The following is a 26315-nucleotide window of genomic DNA, read 5'->3' on the forward strand; positions in this document are numbered from 1 at the left end:
GTTTGGGTGGAATGTTCTATAGATGTCTGACCCAACCTTTTACTCTGAGATAATATCTGTCTTCAAAGTTGAGCTAAGTTTCCTTTATGCAGCAACTTCTTCTTCTCCTCCTCCTCTGTGGGAAGCCATAGCCCCAAGATGGCTCCTGGCTGGATGCCAGGTAGTCTGAGCTTAGCTGTAAACAAGCCTTATTTGGAAGTGCTTGATGGATCTGGTGCGCTTCCTCCTTCTGTGGCCTATCCAGGATTGCCAGGTGGCATGAGCTGATTGGGCAGTGAGCACACATTTAAGGGCTTGCTGGGGCTGGGAGAGAGAGAAGCTGATGTACAAGGTTCCTGAATAAGCTGCTTGAAGAAGAGTCATGGTTGTGTTTCCTTGCTGGCCGAGGTAGACGTGACGCTGCTCCTTCTTTTTGGTCCAGTCTATTTGGTGTTCAGTATGCTTCTTGTACTTTCATAGGCATGTCCGTCTTTAGATTAGGAAAGTTTGTTCTTCAATGATTTTGTTGAACATGTTTTCTGCACCTTTGAGTTGGGCTTCTTCACCTTCTTCTATGCCTATTATTCTTAGGTTTGTCCTTTTCACAGTGTCCCACATTTCTTGGATTTTTGTGTTAAATATTTGTTGGATTTAAGATTTTCTTTGGTTGATGAATTTATTTTTAGTTTATCTTCAGCACCTGAGATTCTCTCTTTAATCTCTTGTATGCTTTTGGTTATGCTTGCATCTGTAGTTCCTGATTATTTACCCAGTTTTTCTATTTCCAGCATTTCCTTGGTCTGTGTTTTCTTTATTGTCTCTATTTCAGTTTTCAGGTCTTTAACTGTGTGAATTGTTGCCTTCTTTTTTTTTTTTTTTTTTTTTTTTTCTTGGCTGTCCTTACTTTCTTTAAGAGATTTGTTCATTTCTTGCATTTTTTGCTTGGTCTTTTCCTCTACTTCTTCCAATTTTTTGTTTGTTTTTTTTCTTCCATTTCTTTAAGGGATTTTCTCACACCATCTTTGAGGGCCTCTATCATTTTCATGAAGTTATTTTTTAGGTCATTTTCTTCTGCTTCATCTGCTTTGATGTGTTCAGGTCTAGGTGTAGAGTCCCTAGATTCTGGTGGTGTCATGCTTGTCTTTCTATTATTGGGTGTTTTCTTGTATTGCCACCTTCCCATTGCTTCTTTCAGTGGGTACAGGTAGAGTCTCTCTCTCTCTCTACCCTGCTCTCCAAGTAGGTGTAGGAGGATCAGGAGTTCCATTTAAGTAACTGTGGATTTTCCTAGCTCTCTTGGAGGTCTCTCAAGCAGGGCCAATGATGTGGGGAATAGAGGGTCTGGGTGGTCTCAAGCACTAAGGCAGAAGGCAGGCAAAGGGTCCCAAAGGTCAGTTAGGGCAGGCTCCAGATGGGTTAGGTCCAGTGCAGAACCCACCCAGGAAGTTCCACGGGGAGGATGCTCTGGCCAAATACTCATCCTGATCAGTGGGTCCAACAGAGCCAAGGCTGAGGGGAAGCTCTCTATTGTATCTTCTAAGCCTGAGATTCTCTCTGCCATTTGTTACATTCTGTTGCATCTGTAGTTCCTGTTCATTTACCCAAATTTTCCATTTCCAGAATTCCTTCTGTGTTTTTTGTTTTGTTATTTTTGTGGATTTTGTTTTGTTTTGTTTTTTGTTATTTTTTTGAAACAGGGTTTCTCTGTAGCTTTGGAAGCTGTCCTAGAACTTGCTCAGCAGACCAGGCTGGCCTCGAACTCACAGAGATCCACCTGCCTCTGCCTCCTAAGTGCTGGGATTAAAGGTGTAAGCCACCACCACCTGGCTAGTTTTTGTTTTCTTTATGGCCTCTATTTCAATTTTCAAATCTTGAACTGTTTCTTTCACCTGTTTGATTTTTCTTGGCTCTGTTTGAGAGATTTACTGATTTCTTCCAATTTTTTGTTTGTCTTATCCTCGATTTCTTTAAGGGAATTTTTTCATTTTCTCTTTAAGGATCTCTGTAATCACCATAAAGTTATTTTTAATGTCATTTTCTTCTGCTTCTTCTATATTAGGGTGTCCAGGGCTTCCTGTTATAGAGACACTAGGTTCTCTTTAGGCTGTTAAATAGATTCTTGCATTGGAGTCTACCAATCTCTTCCTCCAGTCTGTGAAGGCAGTTTCTTAGCCACTTAGTCCAATCCTTGCAGTCATTGTCTATGTCTCAGTGATCTGTTCAAGATAGGATAGGAAGCTGCACTTGGTCATCTCTGTACAGTCACTGTCTGTGTCTAAGGGCACCTCTGACATCTAAGGGGTTGTGTGTGAGTTTGGAGGAGGTGGTTTTATAGATTACAGGGTCTGATGGGGGGGGTGTTAGTGCAGGCTTTTCTGCTGACCATCTAGTGTGGCTGATATGGGTGTGGGAGGGGCCCAGGGTCTTGCTCCAGGGCCTAAGGCCTAGAGGCTGTTTGGTCCAGATGGGAGGCTCTCACTCACCTCTTGGTCCTGTCTGTGCAGTGGGTTAACTTAGAAACTCTTATCTCATATACATTATATCCTACTTAGCCAACACCTCAATAGATATTAAAAGTTGAAGACATTGTTTTTAACTACTATAGTTAGATGCTGTGTCATTCTTGCAATTAATATTTTCTCTGTCCACTGAGAAAGAACATAACCTAAAACTTTCTATAGACTGGCTCTCTTTGAATATTACAAAAATCTTACCTGAAAAAAATACAACAGGTATGGAAAGAAAAATCCAACTAACAAAATAACCTGAGATGTAGAATCCCCAATGAATAAACAAAAAATATTAAAATCCAAGGCAGAATGACCACTTTGTGAAGTATCAAATCCAAAGTAAATAATCACAATGAGAATTGATAGACCAGCCTTCTAACTGTAACATTAGAAGCCATGTTGTTACAAGGTCAAAATAAGTTCATTTTTCTTTACTGCAAAACTCAGGTCTCTAACCTATTCCTGGAATTGGACATGTTCTGCACTGTATGGTATTTGACTGGACCCTCAACTCTGCTCTAATAATATAAAGTACTCTGCCAAGCAATCTTGAGATATTCTTCCAAGATGTTCTATCAAATAATCTTATCTGCTATTTGCTTCTGTAATTCACTTGTCAGGTCCTTAAATACCAAATTCCTTTGGAAATCCCAAGTCTGAACCTTGTTCTCCTCTATAGAGAGGCCCGAAAAGTTCATCCATACAGTCCTCCCAAATCCTGCTTTGGAGAGTCAGTCCTGTAAGTAAAATAAAGCTTGATTCATTGACTCTAGCTTAGTAATGCTCTTTACTTTCACTCAGTGGGATAAAAAGAATGAATTAGATGAAGTCTTGAAAGAATAGTCCAAGAATACAGGAAATGTCATGGGGGACAAAAACCTATATACAGCATTTTATAGTTCAAACAACAGACTTCCAGCCCTGTGGTGAGTGGTTACACACGCATAGCATACACATGCACACATAGTGTCAGAGAGAGAGAGAGTGAGGGAGAGATATAAAGTAATAGTTTTAAAAAGAAATAAGAAGAGGAAATAAGCTAGACACCAAGTACTGTTACAGCAGAGTTGGTGCTGTCAAGACTTAAACCACTTTAACAAACTCTTAGTCAAACTAACCAAAATAGAACACCCACGTTCTATATAGGTAAAAAGGACACCAACAAAATTCAGAAAATCATTATGACATACCTTTAAAATGCATATTCCACTGAATTGGAAACTCTTAAAAAGAATTTGTTCATTTCTAGATGCATATAATCCACCAAATTAAGCTTAAAGATAAACAACTGAAGCACATCTATAACAATCAATGACAGTGAGATTGTAACATCAAAACTTCCAAGGCTGGGGATAGGTTAGACTGTTGGAAACTGGCTACTCATTCCGAATTCTATATCTTTAAAGAAGTATTAACCAAATGCTACACAAACAATATGAAGGATGATTTAAAACTAGTATCTAACACAAGTGGTGCTGTCTCTGGCCATTACTCGGCTTAAACCAAGAGAACTCAACTTTTTGTTTAGTCATAAATGACACGAAGATTGTATGCTATGTAAAAAGATGTATTTCTACTGACCTAAGAAAAATGACTTACCAAGGTCTGACTTGGCATGTTTGTATGTTTTTAATGATAGTTGAAAAGCAAACATGAAAGATGAGTGTGGTACCTTTAGTACCAGCACTAGGGATGCAGGGGTAGGCAGATCTGTGAGCTCAAGGACAGTCTGGTCTAAACAAAGAGGTACAGGCCAGCCAAGACTCCATAGTGAGAAGCTGTCTTTAAAGACAAACAAAAAACAGAAACCCACAGCCAGACATTATACACAGAGAACTTGGAACACAGAACTCTAAATAGGATGTCACCATCAAATCCCTTCCCTCAGAGCTGAGGAAGAGAACCTCAAAGAAGAGGAAGCACAAAGAATATATATAGCACTAGAGGGAACAGAGGTCACCAGAACAAGGCTGTCTAACTCAACTGAGCAAAGCTCATATGAACTCAAAGAGACTGAAGAAGCAGGGATATGGCCTACATCAGTCTGCACCCCATAGCTTCCACCTTAGTGTCTTTATGGGACTCCTGAGTGTGTGAAAGAATGGACCTCTGATTTTTGTGCTTATTCTTGGGCACTTTTCCTTCTGTTGGAATGCCATGTCCTGCCTCCATGTTTGACTTTTATCTCTTAGAAAACCATTCTTTTCTACTGAAGGGAGGGGAGGTGGGAAGGATCTGGTAGGAAAGTGGGGTGGGGGGGGGACTTCAACCAGGATACATTGTATGAGAAAAGGATCTATTTTTAATAAAAGGGGGTAAAATGATAAAAAGACAAGGGAAGCTGGGTCTTTTAAAGCTGGATTTTTTTTTTTTTTTTTGGGTTGGGTAATATACTGAATTGTACTTTCTGTTGAGTATGGAAAGCAAGAGATCTCTGTTGTGTGACAATCATGTGTTCCCTTGCACAAAACTAGTACTATACAGATTACACACAATGAATAGTTTATTTAAGAATCAAGTTTTTTTTTTTTTTTTTTAACCAACTTTACAATAAATGATTGAAGTGTTTTTTAGCAGTGTAAGGTAGAAGTTAGTGTTCACTACTTTGGCTGTATTAAACACACATCTCATTTACATTTTCCTTTATCATACTTTATAAATCTTGTGCTGCTAAGAAGTATTGACAGTGATAGAGAACAGAGTCCAATATATTTTGTGAAACACTGAATAAGGGAGAAAAGCAAGTCTACACAACTAGGACTTAACTCCTATAAAAGCCAATCTTCTGGAACTTCTTATGTAGACTAGGCAGGACTTGAACTCCGAGATCTGCTGAGTGCTGGGATCAAGGTGTGTGCCACCACATCCTGCCATTGGCATCTTTAAAATGAAAGTAACTTGTAAGCATGAATTACTTCTTCTTGCTACATTACTACAGCCAAGTGAGAAAATTAAAGTGATAGAATTTTATTCAACCCCTCAGTTGAATAAGCAATATCAAAATACTGTTCAACAATAACAAAACAAAGCCACACTTAATTGTAATCAATTTACGTGCATTTGTGTGAGTATGTGCATGTGAGTACATGTGTTCTTAGAGGTCATATGGATTGGATTTAGTGGAACAGGAGTTAGAGGGGGCTGTTAGCTGCTGGACATGGGTCCTAGGAACTAAACTCAGATCCTATTGAACATCAATGCATATTCTTTTAGCAGTTGCACCATCTCAGTGTGCAACATTCCTTAGTACTAGAAATAGTTACAGTGCTTAATTATAGTTATAATTATTTATAGCACATAAAAACATTTAAAAAATCTTATGTAGGTTGGGCAGGGCTCAGGAGGTAAATGACTTGATACTACAGCCTGTCAAAGGACCAACTCTTGAAGGCTGTCTTCTGACCTCTACTTCTGAATATCTGCAATAAACACACACATACAGACAGACACACATACACTAATAGGGAAACACAAAAAAATTTCTTATTTCGAGATAGTATATATCACAAAATACAAACCATCAAATCTAAGTTTGAGAAAACTGGAGTGCCCACTCAAACATGGAAACTGTCAAGGAATTAACAATGAAAAGATCTTCTTCTTTTTTTAAGAAACTACTGTGTAATGATGGGTCAGAAAATACTAATCAAAACGTCTTAAAGGGCTGGTAGGATGGTTTAACAGCATGCCTGTAAGCCTGACAAACTGAGTTCCAACTTCTGGACTTGTGTAATAAGGAGTGTCCTCTGATATCCAAATGTACACTCAGAACACTCATGCCCAAACACATATGTGCACAACACATAACTGCAATTCAGTAAGTCCAATATAGCTTTATAGTAAAGGGTAAAGCATCACCTCATGATTTCAAAACAATACCCATAAAAAATACTCATTAATTGACTAAAATGCAATTGATTTGGCAAAGTTCCATCACCACTACAATCCAGACAGACAGTTTATGTTTTGCTCCTTAAGGAGTTGTCTTTATGGTCTTTAAATGCAAACTCAAGTTTACTCAGCTCTGAGCAGCAGGGATAATAGGCATGTGCAATCATACTAAATTATTCACTAAATTATACTTTCAATGAAAAAAGAAGTAAAGCAAAGTCAAGAAGTCTTCAGTAAGAATAGGCAAATATTGTAGACATGCATGACTTTTACTTAATTTCTTTCAGGGTATTTTCAGGAATAGTTTATTTACAGATTTAATTGGCTCAAGATATTCACCTTTTTCATTTTTATAAGATTCAATTACATAAGAAAAACACAACATTCTTTTCTTTTCTGAGTTTTGTGTAACTCAGGCTGACCTTGAACTATCTACATTACCCCCCACCCTTCTTTCCTTTTTTGAGACAGGATCTGAGTATCCCTAAATGGCCTGGACCTCAGACAGATCTGCCTGCCCCTGTATCCCAAGTGCTGGGATTGAAGATGTGTGCTACCACCCCTGGATCGCTCATATTTTTAATGACAACTTAAATTGGTTGGAACTTGTTTTTCTTAAGTTTCAAAAGTATTTGTACCCCCTGTATTCAGTGTTGCAATTTTCTAGGCACTATTAGCCCCAGTGTTTGAATAAAGGGCATTTTATGATGCCTGATGCAAGAGCAGGTTTTCATCCTATGTACACTTGCACACATGGGAGAAGTTACACTTTTGCAGATTTTATATTATCCCTATCTTTTTATTTAAAAGTCTATGTGTGTATCATATATATATATATATATATATATATATATATATATATATAATCCTAAATATATGTATATTTTTGTGCATGTGTGTACAATTCAAAGGTCAGAAGAGAGCATTAAATCACCAGCAGCTATAGCTCTGACAGCTGGGAGCCACCATGTGGGTGTTATAAATTGAACCCAGGTCTTCTGCAAGCACAGTGGGTACTCTTAATCACTGAGCTATCTCTCAAGCCCAAACTCTCCATTTGTTTTTGGAGAAAGTATCCACAGAAAAGAACATAAGAAGCTCCAGTCATAAGAAAAGCGAGAAATGACTGCTGGAATGGTCAGAAGGGAAAGGACCACTAACAAGCTTAAGGACCTGAGCTCCATCCCTGAGATTCACACAATGGAAAGAGAACAGATTCCAGCAAGTTTTTGCTAATCTCCACATGTACACCAGGGCATGGGTGTATTCTTGCCTGAAACCCCATGCAAATAGATAAATAAACAAATAAATAAAAGATTAATAAATATTTTCAAAAGCAGGTTGAGCACAGTTACACATGGCTTACACAAATATAAGTTCTACCCACTGGGTTTCTTTTCACTGTGAGATCTTTCATGTCTTTGAAGGAATGAGAAATATGCAAATTCTTTCCCACACTGATTACACTTGTGAAATTTCTGTCTAGTAGTGTGAGTTTTTTCATGTATTTGGAGGGATCTGGAGAAAGAGAATGCTTGCCCACATTCCACACATACATATGGTTTCTCTCTAGTGTGAATTTTCTCATGCCTATAATAAGCACTAGAATGGGTGAAGGTTTTTCCACAATATTTACATCCATAGGGTTTCTCACCAGTGTGAATTCTTGCATGTTTTCTAAGGTATGAGGAAAATGTAAATGCTTTCCCACACTGCTTGCAAATGTAGGTTTTCTCTGCAGTGTGAATTCTTTCATGGTTGTAACAGTTGCCTGCACTGATGAAGGCTTTTCCACATTGCTTACATGCATAAAGCTTCTCTTCACTGTGAATTCTTTCATGTTTGTGAAGGTTTGAGGACCTTCTGAATGCTTTGCCACATTGATTACATGCATAACGTTTCTCTCGAGTGTGACGCCTTTCATGCTGGAGAAGTTGGTAAGAATGAATACATACTTTCCCACAATGTTTACATATGTAACTACGCTCTCTCTTGTGAGTCTTTTCATGATTTTGACGGGCCATGGAATACATGAAAGTTTCACTGCAATGTCTACAGGAATAAGTTTTCTCTCTTGTGTGAATTCTCTGATGGTGGGCCAAGTGACTGGAATTAATGAAGGTTTCTCCACATTGTTTACATGCAAATGGTTTTTCTCCAGTATGGATCCTTTCACATATTTGAACATAACTTTCTTCCTTCAAGGATTTCTCAAATTGCTTACATTCATGTAGTTCATCTCCAGTGTGAGTTCTCTCACAGTCTTGATGAGAAGTGAGATTACTATAAGATTCATTACATTGTTTGTTTTCGAAGATGTTCTCTGTAGCAGGAGTACTCTTAAGTGTCTGAAAAGACTCAGGATAAGTGAAATCTTTCCAACATTTTTCATGTTTAATAACCTTCTCCACATGTTCCTGACACCCATAAGATTTCTCTTCAGTTTGACTTCTACTGAGCATATCAGAGGACGAGCGACCATTGATGTCTTCCACATACATACTGCTTTCAGAAACTGTGATTGCAGGATGATTGTCCACACTAACAATATTCTCTGGTATCTCCTGGTGGGTCTTTCCATACTGACTACCATATTCATAATCACAGAATCGCTCAATGACCTGAATGCTGAAAAAAAGGGGGGGGAGGCATTATTCCTGTTTTATAACTAGGTAAATACTAGATGATGGATTTTGTGGTCTCTGCCTGTTAGTGCAATATTCAGGAGGTAGTGGCAGATAGTGATCAAGCTGAGGGCAAACAAGGCCACAGAGAAAGACCCTGTCCTGAGAAGGAAACAAATGTACTGAGTATATTTCCAATAGAATTTATGAACATAAAAGAACTGAACATTCAGCAAGGTCTCAGGACAGCATCCAACCATAAAAGGTTCTACAGTGCCATTTTGATAAACACTGTCTATGGCACAGTTAACAAAGCTGAATATTCATAGCACAATACAATGTGAATCCGACATTCTCAAATTTTAAATAGCTGAATATCTTTCAGGCAATTTTTCGAAGATGGGTCTCAACCTAAACCCCAAACTCACCTTTAGTTCACACATAAACACTATAAGGTCCAAAGTAACCCTTCTAAAAATACATCAAATGTTTCTGTAGACAACAGGCAATTTTATGTAAGGGACCACTAGAGAATATCTTAGCTAAAGGGTACACCACATTTTGTTACAGGTGTAGGGCACAAAATCTACATGAGTACTGAATTAAAGTATTCATCTATTTATGAAGTCTCAAGCTTGGTGAAGTTTTACAGAAAGTTTGAGATAAAGTCAATTTACAATTTGATCTATTGTGATGGCTTCCTTATTTCTCAGATTTTCGCTCCTTCTCAAATATCTGATGCAACTTCCCTTTTCTGTAAGTATAAATTACCTCAGATTTCTCTGGAGTTTTTGATAGTCCACATCAATATTTTCTTTCTCTGTTTTCCCTAGAAATTAAAAAGCAAGAAATCATTATGTTATTCAACCTTATTTTCCAGCTTTTTCTCTTGTATAACATGACCAGTCATGCTATGACAAGAATATTCCCTTTGAATATTTCAAGCCATATAATTATACAGATGACCAAAAAACAGTTTTTCTCCAATTGAATAAGGAAAAAAAAATCATACTGTTTTGTTGTTACCTATGGAGATCAGGTTCATAAATGTTTCCTTCATCACATCTCTGTAGAGCTCCTTTTGACTTGAATCCAATAGAGCCCACTCTCCTAGAGTGAACTTCACAGCCACATCATCAAAGCTCACTGGCTCCTAAAATAATTCAGAGCATTACTAAAATGTAATTATTAGAAGAAAGATAAAAGTGGAGACACATTAGTTACTTGATAAGTTCTCTCCATGCTTTCTTAATATGTTCACTTTATATCATGGATAGCACAAACTTACTAATCATTCTCTCATCTTGGCACACAATTCTAAGGGTAGTGTATGCCTATATAATAAAGGTAATATAGATCCCAGTGCTTTGTTGTGATGCTGGTTTCAATTATTCTTTGTACTGCATACCACAAGCTTCAACAACTTAGAACCCACAGTGAGCATCAGCTCTGCTGAGCATGTACAGTTATATATGTCTGTTAGTACACTTCATCCACTTCTAGAGCCTGGGAATTTTACATTAAATGGGTTTAACAAGCTAAACTATAAGGAGGGGCTCACTGCCATTCAGCAGTTTACAACAACATAAAACAGTATTCTGTAATTATCATTGTCATTCTTAGCATATTTCTTAAACAATGAACTTCCTTTTGCAAGAGAGAAAAAAAGTTATTTCTATAGAATGTATGAAGGAATACAATACACAAAAAGAAATGGAAGTAAAAGGCAATAAAACAACAGTATTTGCAGTAGATACAATGTACACAAAACATGAATAAGTGAACAACACATGGCTTAAAAGATCCACTTAAAACAAAATACAGGAAGTAAGGTCCATAGCTCTTAGTGAGGACTTTGACAAGTTAATGTATAGTTTTGAGAGTCACTGAATACCAATATTTACACATAAACAAAGGATCACTCAATTCACATCACTCCCATTTCCTACAGTAGAAATAAAGGTATTCTAGCCAACCTTGCCCCCCCACCCCCACTCCCTTTGTCAGGTTAAAAACCATTTGATTACACTCCTAAAACTAGCTGCCAAGTTCTATTCCCTTATTTGCCCACTTCCTCCTCCTGAGGCTGACTACAAAGGCTCAGCTATTAATATGTTGACATTCAGCAATCGAAAGCCCCCTTTGGCTCACCTAATTAACATGCCCAATCAAAACTAAACATCTCATCCTAACATGGGTCTCCCATTTAGCTTTATTAACTGCCATCTGGCTATGAGTCATGTCTGTCTCCTCTATCCAGAAGCAGTCCTTTGTCCTCTGGGACTATTGTAAAATATTAGTTGAAGATGTACTATATTCATTTGTGCTGTACAATATTTGTTTAATGATGCAAAGATGTCTTGCATTCTCTTTTTAAATTTTTATTTAAACACAATCTTATTTTACATACCAACCCCAGTTCCCTTTCCTTCTTGTCTTCCCATTTCCCCACCAACCCCCAATCCCACACCTCATCCACTCCCCACAAGGGAGGGTGAGTCCTCCCATGAGGGATCATCAAAGTATATCACATCATTTGTGGTAGGACCTAGGCACTCCCCATGTACCTAGGCTGAGAGTGTATCCCTCCATAGGCACTGGGCTCCCAAAGCCCATTCCTGCATTAGGGATAAATACTGGTTCTGCTGCTAGAGGCCCCATAGATTGCAAATGATGAATTTGAGGCCCACCCCATAGGACATAATACAAGTCTGTGTTTTCTACAAGGATGCTGGGAGAAGCATTTATTTCTTTGATACCAAAAACTGATTTTTACATCTGTGGTAACAACAGATGGCAGCTGTTTCTTTCTAGGACTGGCATACATTATTCTTTGATACCCTGGCCTGGAGCTTTACTGTGGAGATGTGTTTTCCTTTTATCAATCATTTGGCAGACTGCATTTGTACTTTTCAGTTTTCCTTGGGGAAATTCCTATTTCTGTTTTGTATAACTATATACTTTTTTTTTTTAATTCTTTCAGTACCTCACACCATCTTTGATGCCAAAACCTTGTGAATTTGGTTGCCCATAACTGATGTTTTGAAAGGTATAGTTTAATTTTTTTTCATTTTTATTTCCTTTATTTTTCTGGATGCCAACCTTATTTAACAGGTTTATATATATATTCTCCTTGGTGTAGTCTACGGGTGGTATTATTGACTAACCTTTTATTTACTATATTAAGTATTTCATTTTCAAAATGTCTGTAATTCTTTTAAGGATCTTTATCTTGGACCAGGGAAGTGGTTTATTGGATAATCATTTGTTGCCATGCATGAGGATCTGAGGTCAGTCCTGATGGGTGATGTCCTTCTGTATATATGTCTCTCTTACAGGTTCATGAATAAAACACTGATTGACCTGTGGCCAGGCAGGAAAACAGGCGGGGCTATGGGATGAAGAGAATTCTAGGGAGAGGAGGCAACAGAGAAGATGCCTGTTGAGAGCTATTGAGAGACAAGATTCTCTGGTAAGATAAGACCATGGGGAAATAGTTAAATTAATAGAAATGGATTAATAATTAAGAGAGAGCTAGCCAAAAAGAAGCCTACGCCATTAGCCAAACAGTTTAACAATTAATATAAGTCTCTGTGCGTTTATTTGGGGCTAAATGGCTGTGGGATAAGGCTAGAAAGAAACTCCAGCTACATAGTCCCTGACCCCACATGGTGGAAGGCTACAACTCACTCCTGGATATTGTATTTTGAACTTCTCACATGGCGCACATTCATGTGTGCACTCGAATGTACACACACACACACACAGAAATAAATACTAAAAAATTAACATCCTATGGTTGGAGCTAGTTAATTTGGAGATTGTTCTGAAGTATTAATTACATGAAACTGCTTTAAGGAAACCAGAAAGACAGATTAGTGTGTGAGGGTATTTGCCCCCAACCCGGATGAGCTGAGTTCAATTGCTGGAAATAGAAAACTTGTCTCCTATGAGTTGTTCTCTGATATCTAGGGATGTACGTGTGCATATGCATACCATAAATGCACCATAAAATTTAAATACAGCAGAGTGTTCTATAAAACATTTGTCTGAAAAAATCCATACATACATAAAAAATAAGATTGGGGGCAGCATGAGCAAAGACTGTACAGAAGCACACAAAAATGCTGAATGATGAAGTAACAAAATGAAAATAGAAATTCTTACAACAGGAGATAGCAGATAGAAAAAGTATTTCTCTCTCAGAAAAGTTTGTATTTGGGCTGGAGAACTGGCTCAGAATTTAAGAATACTTGTTGCTCCCTCGGAGGACCAGGGATTGATTCCCAGCACCCATATGGGAATACACAACCATCTAACGCCAATTCCAGGAACTCTGATGTCCTCTTCTGACTTCTTCAGGCAATGCATTAGTGTGGTGCACAAACATACATGCAGGCAAAACACCCATACATATAAAATAAAAGTAAATCTTAAAAAATAAAAAGAAGAAGAAAGTAAGAAAAAGCTCATATGTGCTTTTGACTGAGAAAGAATCCAATTTGGGTAGTCTAGGCTGTATATTAAAAATTCTTATTCTGAACTACTTGGAAATAACCTAACCAAGGTGAAAAAAACAGCTACAATGAAAACTGTCCATAATAAAGTAAGTGAATTCTTATGCCTATGATGTCAGAGAAATAACATTGTAGAAGTAAATAATTTTACTGAAAGCAGTCTATACATTCAATGTAATACTAAAAAAAAAAAAGTTTCAATGATACACTTCATAGAACTAAAATATTTGTAGAAGTATACTCTACAGATACAGAGACCAGTAGAATACATTATGTTTTCAGTAAGTTCCATGGGGTGGAGTCTTTTTGCTCTAACTAAACAGAAATTATAAACAGTCAAGAAGGTCTTTTAACAACTTGTCTTTGGCATACTTATATCCCTGGTGGTTAGAAACAAGGGGTGGTGGTAGTAGTCACGTGGCAGTAACACAGATGGTGCCCGGTGCCCTCAAGTGTGGCAGGACTCAAGTATCAGGACTTTTGCTGTGCATCTTTCCATTCTGTTGGGGGCTCAGGAAGCTGGAATTCCTCAACCCAAGAACCCAAGCACTTGCTTCCTCTCTGGACCTCTTCTACCAACTGTAGCTTTAAGTTCCCCCCTGTGGTGTGTTAAAATCTTCAAGCCATCTTCAGTTTCTGCTGTCTACCTTTCTTTCCATCACCCTACATTTGTGTCATTCCTCTTGCCCCAGCTGCAGTCTGTCCAGCTGCTACTACAATCAAAACTTCTCAGCTATTGAATTCTAATTCTGAAATAGATTAAAAAAAAAAAAACTTCAAAGTTACTAGTAGAAATGATCAAGGACTTCAAAGAGCATGCAAACAAGGTGGTACTCAGAATGTCTTTTGAGCAAAAGCAGACAAAAAAGGACAAGAAAACCATCAAGGTGAATAAAAATGTCAATGACATTAAAGAGAAAGTGAAAAGCAACTGAGATTATCGGGGGAGGGGGGGAGGGAAGGAATAGAATACTAGGAATGAAAAACTCAATGAATAAAAATGGGGGAAAGTATCATTCACAGACACAACTAAGTCAAAGGAAGCATATCTGGATGGAGATTAAAAACCAATAATCCTGGAAATCATTGCACAAAATTAGAAAAATAGTAAAGACATAATGGGGCTGAATAGAAAATCTAGACAAATAGATATACAAACACAAAGATGTTTAAAACACAGCAACTTAGTAAAGGGCCATTTAAATGTGACTAAGAATTCCTAAAAAAGAAGCTCTGTCTGCAAAGACTGATTGATTGATTGATTAGAACTAAAATGATATGGAGAGTCAGAACCTATACCATACCTTTGGGCTACCTTTAGCTCCCCTGAATGGCCATTCCTCATCCTTCTCTACGTCAGAACTAACATCCTATGACTAACAGATAAAAACCTTTGGAACTTATTAACTTAGCAGACCACTAGTTTCTGCCAATCCCCAAACTCAGAGTATCATCAGGCAGCATCTGAGACCTACATGAGAGACTCCCTGTTTTGCTATAAAAAACCTCTCAAAAGTATCCATCTATGTATGGATCCTTTTTAAAAAGCTGTGATCTGTGACTTTCGTTCTGCTGTCATAAAACATCATAAAATTGCTCCCGTGTGGAAGCATGGAGCCTGGGGTAAGCTAGCTCCATGTTTCCCAGGTTTTGAGTCTTCTTATCTTGCTCTAAAATAAAACCATCTCTTACTTATGAGGTGACAGCTGGCTTTTTCTTTGGGGGGTGGGGAGAGATGAGGGAATTGGTGGTGGATTTGTGTGTGTGTGTGTGTGTGTGTGTGTTGTATAAGACAAACTAAAATGAGTTCTTTCTAAATACTAGGATGTAATCTATGGCCTAGGTGGAAAACTAATATTCCAAACTCCACACAAGTTTGGCCTATCACCAGACTAAGATTAGAGAAAACAAAATTAGCAAATCAAAACACAAAGGAGGTAATATGGTCTGGTCTGTCACTAAACCAAACTTAGTCAGAAAACATTACACAAAAAAGGAAGCAATCTAACAAAATATGTATAAAGCATACATGTCTACACAGCAAATGTGGAAGCTCTGTTTCACTTATGAAACAGTAATGGGCATGAAATGCCAAGATACATCTCTGCCCAGTAACATAACATCCTACATTCAGTTATAGTTATATATATATAAAACTTGAGAGTTAAACTACAACATAGATAAATGAACTTACCCTACTCAATAGATAAAAGAATCTATTCTTCTTGTTTATCTGTTTGGAGACAGGATCTGACTACTATGTATCTCTGGCTAACCTGGAACTCACTACCTTTGCAAATCTGATATCCAGGTTCTATTCCTAGAAGCCATGAAAAGTGATGAGTGAACAGACTCCACCAACTAGTCCTCTGACCTCTACCTCACACTGTGGCATGCACATGCACATGCTCATGCACACGCACGCACACACACACACACACACACACACACACACACTCACACTCCGATAATAAAATTTTGAAAGAATTTAAGAGAGATTTTAAATAGTGTCTTAGAAAAACAAGAACAAGCCTATTTCAAAAACATAAGACAAAGAAATAACAAAGACCATGGAAGAAAATAATAGGTGGAGATACATAGGACAAAATACCCAAAAATCGCAGGGCTGATTGCTAATACAATGAAGTTTAAAAAAAAAAAGGAAGAAAGAAAGCAAAAAACAAATATAAGGCTAGCAAACCCTAGCCAAACAGACAGAGAGCACACAATTTAATAAATTTAATAAATAAAAGCAGTGAAGCATGAGCAAACAGGAAATACCTTGAAAACCCTGGAAAATGTAAAAAAATGGTTAAAACCTGCCAAAATTAAATAAAAAGAATATAATCAACTTGAATACATCCACAATAAGTGACTGAAGCAGAAATAATAATAACATTTACTTATTACTAAATAATAGTAATAATAAAAACCCAGCTCACAGTCTGTTTCAAGAAGCAGCAAGGAATAATACAATTAATAAAAGACCATACAATTACGTGATCACCCTTTCTGAGCCCACAGCCTTTTTTCATACTAAGCAAGGCTGGAAAAGCTTTCCAAATATTCCAGTTTTCCCTCAGGAATAATAAACTAAACAGACAGTACCAAAAATAAATAAGTAAATAAACTATGTGTCGGGACCCATAAAGATTAGGCTGCTCTCCATCTTGCTCAAGGTCACAGAGTTTAAAACTGTCCTTAATAAGTCAAAAAACCTAAAGTCTAAGGCTGGGCTACTACAGGATCTTTCCAGCCTTGGTTAGAGGATGTCTTAAATAAATAACAACAGACTTGGGATCAGGTGTGTTCACTCTTGACCCTGAAGGCCCAATGGCAGGTGTGGCTAACAAATGCCTGGAGATTTAAGGGAAGTAATTTTGTTTGCTTCCTACACAGGATAAATAGACATCTTCTGCCATGTGCCTCTTTCTGGTTTGGTACTTAAGAATGTTGAAGAATAAACTAGGGGCATTCAGTGATCACAGGATTGCCCTCCTGACTCTGCCCCACGTCTCTATCCTTCTCTTAGTGTCTTTACCTACCCTTTCTCAATCCACACTCCCCCTCTCAGGTACGAGCTGGGCAAGTCATCTGGCTCTGACTGCATGCCCACAAAAACAACAGGCTACACAACTATGAAGAAAATTTAAATTTCTCAGCAGAAGAAATTTAAGGATTGAGTAATGGGCATGAATTCAAAGGTAAAGACTCTTTATGAGGAGACCTAGGGTTCAATCCCAAGTACTTAAGGAAGTCACAGACAGTATTCCTGACAGTTGGGAGCTGGAAAAGATGTCCTAACACTCTGTGGGCTCCCTAGTCACTTGCTTCCTTATTAAGTTGAACCAAGAGGCTGGAAAGATGACTGAGCAGTTAAGAACACCTTCCTATCTCCCAGAGGACCCAAGGTCTATTCCCAGTTGGGCAGCTCAGAAACCACCTGTAACTCAGCTCCAGGAGGATCCAATACCTTGGACCCCTGCGGGCATCTGACTCATGACTCCACACCCAGTCACCCAATTAAGACCAAAAAAAAAAAAAAAAAAAAAAAAAACCACTTTGGGGAAAAGAAAATCCAAAAAATGGACTCAAACTGAAAATTCTCAAAAGAAGAAACATGTAGCTATGAGAAGAAACACTTTAAAGAGAGCTCAACATCTTAGGCATCAGGGAGATGAAAATAACAACTGCTTCACATCAGACAGGCCACTATCAGGAATACAAATGTCAGTAAGAGCTGGTGTGAATGTAGCAAAAGGGGAACCCATACTGTTCATGGGGGTGTAAATTAGTGCAGTAACTTTGGAAACCAATCAGAAGGTTTCTCAAAATATTTCAAATGGAACTGCCACATGATTCAGCTATAACCACCCCTGGGCTTATACTCAGCAGACTACATCCTATTATGAAGATGCATGCACATCCATGTTCATTGCAGCTCTATTCACAATGACAAGAACAGATTCAACCCAGATGTCCATCAGTAGACAAATGGATTCAGATATAAAGAAAAAAAAAATGACATGTGCAGGGAAATTGAACTGGAAAAATATATAGTGAGTGATATTGTAATGTTAGCAAGAAAAATACTCTATGTTCTCTCTTTTATGAAGATTCTAACTCCAAGTCTTGTTTAATGTGTTTAACTTAGAGAACAAGTAAAAAGCAGGAAACTAGAAAAAGCCCCTTTGATTTGCGAGGGGTATGCTAAAGGGGGAAGTATATATAGTAAGTAAAGAGAAAGTAATGGTGGCATAATGATGGAGAAACGGCTTATGAGAATCCAGGGATGGAGAGGGGCTAACTCATATGGAAGCCTAACTTTAACAACTAAGTGAAGGGTAACAGAATACATGCAAAAGTACCTGTGCATGAGTGTGGAAGTACAGGTAATTAAAGGGTTAAGTGATGATAGGGTGAGGGGGTGAAAAGGAGGGAGTAGTCAGTCAGTAGGTGAACCCAAACTGAGAATGCATAAAACCCCTTTTGGTAACCCACTAGCTAGTAAACTAATTTCAAAATACAACTTAAAAAAAAAAAAAAAAGTTCAAACACAATTACCCTGTGGGGGTGGACAATCTTGCTTCTAGAAAACAGGAGTTATTAAATGAAAATTACAGAGATACCTCCTTGGGTCAGGAAGACCCCAGGGGTTTCCAGAGTAACACAGACTACTGCCATTGCTTTTGGTTACCAAACACAACTATGCTATAAAACAATATTGCTAAACAAATCACACTTTGGCTGCAGGACATAAGAATTCTTGCTGCTACCTAGCTTTCAAGATTCAGAAAGAGCTATTAAGGGTGCTGGGGTAAGTCTTACTTACCTAATGCTGGTCCTCATGAGGCAATGCCAAACTGCTAAGCAAGACAAGCCCCTGGAGCAATGGTACCACAAATGTTACAAGGGTGACTAACTACTTAAACTGTATTTGAGGCCCACTCCACAGGATGAAATTTCATGCCTGGTACTGCATGTTGAGGAGGTCATGGGCCCTAGGGTAGAACCTGCCTTTGTTGTTTCGTGAAGTAGTCATGCTGTCAAAGTGCCTTCTAAATATTGTAGACCTGGCCACTGACCCACAAACCTAGTTAAAGTAGCTTCTCTCTGCAGTGGGCAAAGCTGTCTCAAACCCTGAGACAAATGGCAGAGGTGCCTACTTAACATATTAAAGCAAACCTTGCAGGCAGGAGCTCCTTGCATCCCTCTTCCCCTACCTGTTCTAAGGTCCTCCTGGCTTGTACTCAGTCAGTCCTTACCCTGAACTCTGGGGGGAGGGGCGGGGGGGAGTGCGGGTGGGGATGGGGAGGGTGCAGGTGGAGGAGATGGGTGGGGATGGGGAGGGTGCAGGTGGAGGAGATGGGTGGGGATGGGGAGGGTGCAGGTGGAGGAGATGGGTGGGGATGGGGAGGGTGCAGGTGGAGGAGATGTTCTTCCCTATATGATCTAACCACTATGGCTCCCTAACCTTATTGTACCTTTTGCCTCCTGGCTGCTGCTGGTTCCCCTCTGCTAACATGGCACATGATTATATCCACTCTGGACTCTCCCAGATGTCTCTGCCCCTGGCTATGCGCTCCCTTTTATCTACAAAAAACTTTCTCCGCCACCACAGGGGCAATCATGCCCTTTCTTTTTTATCTTTTTTTTTTTTTTCCATTCAGGCAGCAATCAACACTGAGATGAATAAAAGGTAAAAAACTGCTCACAGCAAAAGGCCAAATGCTCCGTCCTAAATGGGGTACCTAAACTTACCCCCAGCCTCCTCCACCACTGCTCAAGGAACATCTCAGAAGAGGAGGCAAAAGAAATAGAAGAGGCTGAGGACGCCGTCTTTTTGACGTGACAGAGCTACTGTACCCATGAGCTTGGAGCAGCTGTGGCCACCTGCACAAGATCTGGTATAGATGGGGAATGTTGTACAGTACTCGGGAGTTAATGGCAATTAACAGTTTTCTGCAGAATCATTCTGTTTAAAGAAAATAGCCACTGATAGGATTCCCTTTCCAAACATGCATGCACATACTAGCAGAACTAATGGCTGGATTTATTATTATTATTATTATTATTATTATTATTATTATTATTATTATTATTAATTTGGAAGGGTGTGCTTGAGTATAGTGGTGTGCTGGAAGGAGGGACAGGGTGGATATGATCATATTTTATTGTATATACGCATAAAAATGCCAACATTACAGAAAAACCCAGAGGGATCACAGGGGTAAGCTAAAGCAAGTCAAACGGGAGTGCAAGGACAAGAAAACAGCGCTCAGCAACCACGCCCTTCACAGCACAGCCTGGGGTCTCAGCAGGACTAACCCGCCAGCACCGCAATGTCTACCACGGCTCAAGTTCAAGACCTCGACAGCACCTGGACTGGAGTGAAACGGCTTCACAGAGACAGTGCAGGATCCCAGACTCCCTGCTGCTTGCTCCGCTCACACTTTAAGAGCAGGAGGGGCGACAGCTCAGGGGCTGCATCTCAGACTCAGCTGCTCAACTCCAGGGGAACGTCAGGGCAGCGGAGCCACATTACGCCAAAGCCACAGCAGAGCCACAACCCCGCCACTAACAACTCCAGGGGCACTCACCATTTCCTGTTTCTGATGCACCCAGGTCCCCCTCGTAAAGGGCCTACCATCAGCTGGAGGCATAGTCAACAAGGTCGGGGGACCTCTCAACCGCTTCTGGAACTCAAACATGGCGGTAACGGCCACACCTTCCAAATATCCGTGCTTCTCATTGGACAGTTAATGCAAAGTCACAACAGAGTCCCTGGTTGGCGAATGATATGCGCAGTGAAGGGGGGATGGTAAGGAGAGGCGATGGGGATTTGGGAGGGTTGGGGGATTGTAGGATGGGTATGGGTTGTGGGTGGGGAACCATTTTATAACCTAGAAAACACGCCTTCCTGCAGGGGTACAACTGTAACGACAGGTTTCCCCCGTGGCCTGTTCTACCCTGTTTCCTTCCTGGAATAAACCTGGTCCAACCTGGGGTAACCTTGCATTTAGGGAAAAACATGTTTGGGTTTTTAGAGACTCTTCCCTGGTGTATTTAGTGGGCCACGATGGGTTCTTCCACTTAGAAATAGTGCCAGCAACCACATTCAGTACCTTAGGAGTACAAGGCATGAAAGCAGGGGAGAAGAGGTCCCTAGGTCAGTCTAGACACAGGTTTGGGAAGAATCGTCTGGTGTGTACGCTCAAGGATGATGCATGCGAACCAAAGCTGAACCTTCTGTAAGGCCCGTTTACAGATGAGAACATCAAACATAGGAGACACTTTGGAGTGTTACAGGTCCATTACTTTGGGCCCTTCTTAGCCCTCCGAATAGCCATCTGTGGCCATCTTCTGTACCTGACCTAACAACTTTCTATTATGTAAGTCGTTTGGAATGTACAATAGAACAGTACTCTCCTTTGGAATGTACAGAGCACGAATTTTCTAACCAACCAAAAAGACAAGAACACAAGATCAAACTGCATCTGAAGTCTAACGTTTCCAGCAATGATTTTTTTTTAAGTGTCTTGATTTTATGATTTTTTTCATTCTGTCGCTATAAAACATCATATTTGCTGGAAGGAGGGACAGGGTGGGTATGATCATATTTTATTGTATATATGCATAAAAATGCCAACATTACAGAAAAACCCAGAGGGATCACAGGGGTAAGCTAAAGCAGGTCAAACGGGAGTGCAAGGACAGGAAAACAGCGCTCAGCACCCACGCCCTTCACAGCACAGTGGGAATAATCTAAATTCTGTGTTTTTTGGCCGTGATCACATATATTTAGCTTCAGAATAGATTCCCTTTGAAGTGAATATTGCTTTTAAGTTGACAGGCTGGTGCCCAAGGCTTTCTCACCTCTTATCCTTTTATCTATCCACTGCAGGCAAGATAATTAAAACACACCAAGAAGGATATAATTACTCAATTGAAGTGTGTGAATGTGTCTCTCTGTATGTAGTTACATTGTAGCAATAGTATATAAAGGATTCAAAAGGTATGTAAGGGAACCCTTAAAATTCTTCAAAATGAGAGGTTTCTATGTCGAAGATTCATAGACGAGCCTACATGTACAAGTGCAAACATTCCCAAGCCCCAGGATCCCACGAGCAGCTGACATGAGATCACCAGAGTGGTCATTCACAATTGATGAGTTAGAGACATTGTTCTTACTGGTTAACTCTGGGAGCTCACTAGGACATCTTTCAGTTCCTCCATTATAAAATCTTTCTTCAACACCTTAGTATTCATAAGAACAATGCAATCCCCATTTGTATTAATATTTAAACCCCAAAAAGCTACTACAGTAGAGGGACTATTAGAGAAAGGCAGGAGGATATAGGAGGCTAGGCATGAGAGAGGGAAGAATAGTGTCATGAGGTCACATATGATCAATTCATGATATATCACAAGGAAAGCCATTAATGTGTTTAAAAATGTGGTCTAATAAATTGGCTAATTAGATTTTGAGTGATGTTTTACTATTTTTATTTGTGAGACAAGGTGCACCATACCTAGATTGGAACTTGGTATGTGGACCAGACTGTCTTCAAACTGTGAAAATCCTCTTTTCTCAAATCCCAAGGGATTGGATTATAGGTATGTGGCACCTGGAGTACACAGCTCATCAGAAAGAAAAGAGAGAGCTGTGTCCTATAAATTGTCTCAATATTCAGACACCCAAGGTAGCATGCACGTGTGAACACACACATACACACACACACATGTGCGCGTGTGCATGACAACAATCTTAAAATATGCCACTTATATACTACACCAAGGAAAGGACAGAATATCAAATACTGAAGGCTAGTTTTCTGAATTATACCATTAAGTCAAGGAAAAGGAGAAATTATAATCACGTTTTTTAAGATTTCCTGTGCATGATTAAGAGAACAACCTTTTAAAAGTGTTTGGTACCTAAGTAGTTGCTGACATAGTACTTACAGAAGGAATAAAAATCTTGAGTATCACAAAATTATTTAAAGTATTTTTATTGAAGAATATTTTCATGCAATATATTGGGATTATCTTATCAAGGCATCCTTTGGCTTTTAATATAAGGTATGTATCAAGCAAATACTACTTTTCTACTTAAGTTGAAATCAGTCTTTAATAAATTTCATTAAGGATATTCAACTATTTCAAATTCTGTAATGTCTGATGTTCAGTCTTGTTCACTGTGACATAGACAATGTTTTTCAAAAGTCCAAAAGCAACAGTGTTGCAGAACCTTATGTTATTGTATGTTGTCATGGAGACCTCTTGATGAATAGTCACTGCTTTATTTTTCACAAATTCTTAAAGAACAAAAGACAATACTATATTTTCCCTTGGGACCATGTCTTTCTATGCGGTCAAGTTTGCCTCAAGCATGACAGCCTGCTGACACTGCCTGTGGAATACTGTAACATTCAAGAGTCACTACACTGACGTGTAACAATTTCCTCGCCTAATCATCAAAGTGCTGTAATGATCTCAATTTTTTTTGCAGAACCTGGTAATTAAGAGAGATTGTGAATATGAACATGGTAATCAGTGTGCAGAAGCCCAGCAAGATATTCTAGAATGCATTGGTAATGAAGACATATCTCCTGTAGTAGCATTATATGAAAGCAGTTTGTATAAGAGTCTTCATTGCCCATTCACTGTTATATCTGCACTCCAAAGGTAATCATGAAGGGAAACCAAATGGGTATCAGATGTGGAAAGGGATTTAAACATAAAAAATGTTGGAAAATTTTTACTCATTATGAGTCGTTCTGACTCTTTTACCTTACCTGGCAAAGCATCCTCTGACATAACATGTTTGCCTCATCCTCAGTGACTTTGACATGCTTCTTGATAAACACTGGTGGTCAAATTTACCCAAGAGAAGTCTACCCCTGGGATTTTACTTTTTTTGGATGAAATCACTGTGACTGTCTGGAGAAGGAAATATGCAAATATATTCTGTAGCATTTATTTGTAGAGACTGTGTTATAGCTTTGATGGAAAAGATTTTCCCAGTGGAAGTGTTACATCTCTGAAGGTTGAGGTACCCTGGCAGCCAGGAGTCAAGGAATACCCCAAAGTAACACCACACAACAAAATCTCACACAGGAGATTTATTGAGAAAGGCCTCTCTGCTCCAGCAAGAAGTAGTAGGGAACTGAAGGAGATACAGGCTTGTAAAGGGTTTCTTAGTGGAGTTTCCCAGGGTGGAAATTTCCAGGGAAGGCATTGGTGGGATTTCAAGTCCTGAGCTTGGGGCAAGCCCAGTGGAGTTTTAAGTTTAGGGATTTGTGGATTTTCAAGATCAGAGATTGGTAGATTTGGGAGCTCAGGTATTGGTTGTAGGCAGATTTTTCTGCCCTCCAGTCAGTTCCCAAATAACCAAACAGAGACTTATATTAATTATAAATGCTCAGTTGGGTAGCTCAGGCTTGTTGCTAACTAGCTCTTGCGTTTTAAATTAACCCATGTTTCTTATCTACACTGTCACCTGATGGTATCTTCTTGCAACATGGAAAGTTCGTCTTGCATCTTCTCCACTTCTCCTCTCAACTTTGAGACTCCTCCCTTCTTCCTCTTTATGTTCTCTTTTTGTCTGCAAGTCCCACCCAATCTCTCCTGCTATTGGCCAGTCAGCTTCTTCATTAAACCAATCACAGTGACATATATTCATACAGTGTAAAGAAATATTCTACAACTGCTACAACTGGTGGGTTTTGTTGATTTTTTCCAACCAGGAAGCAAGTTCAGACCTTTTACCCTACAGAGCCTAAAGGAAAAAAAATGATCCAGAATTCTCCAGGGGAGAGGACAGGCTCATCAGGAAGTCTCGGGGTGATAAGAGCTACAATTTTAGTCATTATCAAAATGATAAACACAAATATACACAGACACAAAACAAAGCAAAATGGAACAGAAGTACATGAAAATGCCTTTTAGTTCATTTTGTGTTCACTATCTACTCCTGGGCATGGGACCTCCCCTGAAGTCTGCTTGACATACCCAGTGCATAAAAATGGCTTCACTTCATCTTGGCTTAAAGTCAGAGAGTTCCAAAATCAAAGCCGTAAAACCTAAAGGTCTAAGGCATGGTTACTATAGGATGTTTTCTCTTAGGCATAGATAGATATCTAAATGACAACAGACTTGGTCTAAGGTGTGGTTACTCTTAATCCTCAAAGCCAGATAACGAGAGGTTTAGTCTAAGGTGTGGTTACTAAATGTTTGGAGAGTTAAGGAAAAGAGTCTGTTTGTTATTCGTATCATGATAAAGAAGTCTTTTGCCACCCCCCTTTTTGTATTTGGGTATATTAGAATGAGAATAAATTTGGAATATTCAGTATTCACTGGTTTGCCCTCCTAATTCTATTCTTTGTCTCTGTCTTTTCCTTGGTGTCTTTACCTGCCAATTCTCAATCCACATTTCCCCCCTCAGGTATAAACTTGACACACAAACATGGATTGCAACACATTGAAGAAAATTGATTTCTCCTTTGCAAATGTGTATCAATTGCAGACAGCTTCTTGGTTAAAGGTGTCCATTTCCCCCTCTCAGTGCTGGGTCCCCATCTGTGTTGAACCTGTGCAAGTCTTGTATGTGTTGCCATAGTCTCTGTGAGCTTATACATGTATCAGTCCTGTTATGTCTGGACAACAGTTTCCTTGGAATCACTCTCTGCCTCTTACAATCTTTCTGACTCATTTTCTGTGTGGATGCCAGGCCTCAAGGGAAGAAAGCATTCCATTTAGGACTGAATGCTCCAAAGTCTCTGCATACTATCTAGGTGTGAGTCTCTGTAATTTCTCATCTTTTGCAAGAAGAAGATTCTCTGATCTAGGCTGAGTAAGGCACTCACTATAGCAGTGTGTGATTAGGAGTCATTCAGTTACTATTTTCCATTAACAGTCTTTCAATCAAAAACAACAACAAACAAATGAAAACACATACAGATAGATTTATAGTAGAGGATTACCACATTTTCAAAGAAGACATGCAACCAATACTTCTTAATTATTTTTTAAAATATAGAAACACAAGAAACACTTTCAAATACCCTCTATTAAGATAGTACTGTTCTAGTACCAAAACCAGATAATGACAGAGAGAGAGAGAGAGAGAGAGAGAGAGAGAGAGAGAGAGAGAGCTATGGGCCAATATTCCCATTGAACATTTCATTCAAATATCTTCAATAAATTGTTTTGATATATATATATATATCAAAAGATTATCCACGATGATCAAGTTGGATTTATGCTCAAGATTCGGGGATGGTTTAATATAC

At 39.0% G+C, this 26315-nt stretch overlaps 2 protein-coding genes across 2 annotated transcripts; both read right to left on the reverse strand.

Annotated features, from left to right (window-relative positions):
• Positions 1–7701: 7701 nt before the first annotated feature.
• Positions 7702–9284, reverse strand: LOC127216533 (zinc finger protein OZF-like). The gene is made up of 2 exons (XM_051177235.1): positions 9277–9284; positions 7702–9008 (listed from the first exon to the last, which is right to left on the reverse strand). Exons 1-2 carry the CDS (start codon positions 9282–9284, stop codon positions 7760–7762), a joined length of 1257 nt encoding a protein of 418 aa, XP_051033192.1. The 3' UTR covers positions 7702–7759.
• A 434-nt stretch (positions 9285–9718) lies between these two features.
• Positions 9719–20748, reverse strand: LOC127216741 (zinc finger protein 124-like). The gene is made up of 3 exons (XM_051177557.1): positions 20622–20748; positions 10031–10157; positions 9719–9833 (listed from the first exon to the last, which is right to left on the reverse strand). The coding sequence occupies exons 1-3, from the start codon at positions 20730–20732 to the stop codon at positions 9772–9774; spliced, it is 300 nt and encodes a 99-aa protein (XP_051033514.1). The 5' UTR covers positions 20733–20748; the 3' UTR covers positions 9719–9771.
• Between the last annotated feature and the right edge of the window lie 5567 nt (positions 20749–26315).

The sequence above is a fragment of the Phodopus roborovskii genome, unplaced genomic scaffold (assembly GCF_943737965.1).
Source record: "Phodopus roborovskii unplaced genomic scaffold, PHOROB, whole genome shotgun sequence".
NCBI lineage: Eukaryota > Metazoa > Chordata > Mammalia > Rodentia > Cricetidae > Phodopus > Phodopus roborovskii.

Coding starts and splice junctions, on each gene's coding strand:
- LOC127216741 (XM_051177557.1), bottom strand. CDS start 20,732: ATGTTTGAGTTCCAGAAGCGGTTGAGAGGTCCCCCGACCTTGTTGACT. Junction 10,158..20,621: donor TGCATCAGAAACAGGAAATG/GTGAGTGCCCCT, acceptor GAATTATTTTAG/GAGCCAGTGAGCTTTGATGA. Junction 9,834..10,030: donor TATGAACCTGATCTCCATAG/GTAACAACAAAA, acceptor TTTAATTTCTAG/GGAAAACAGAGAAAGAAAAT.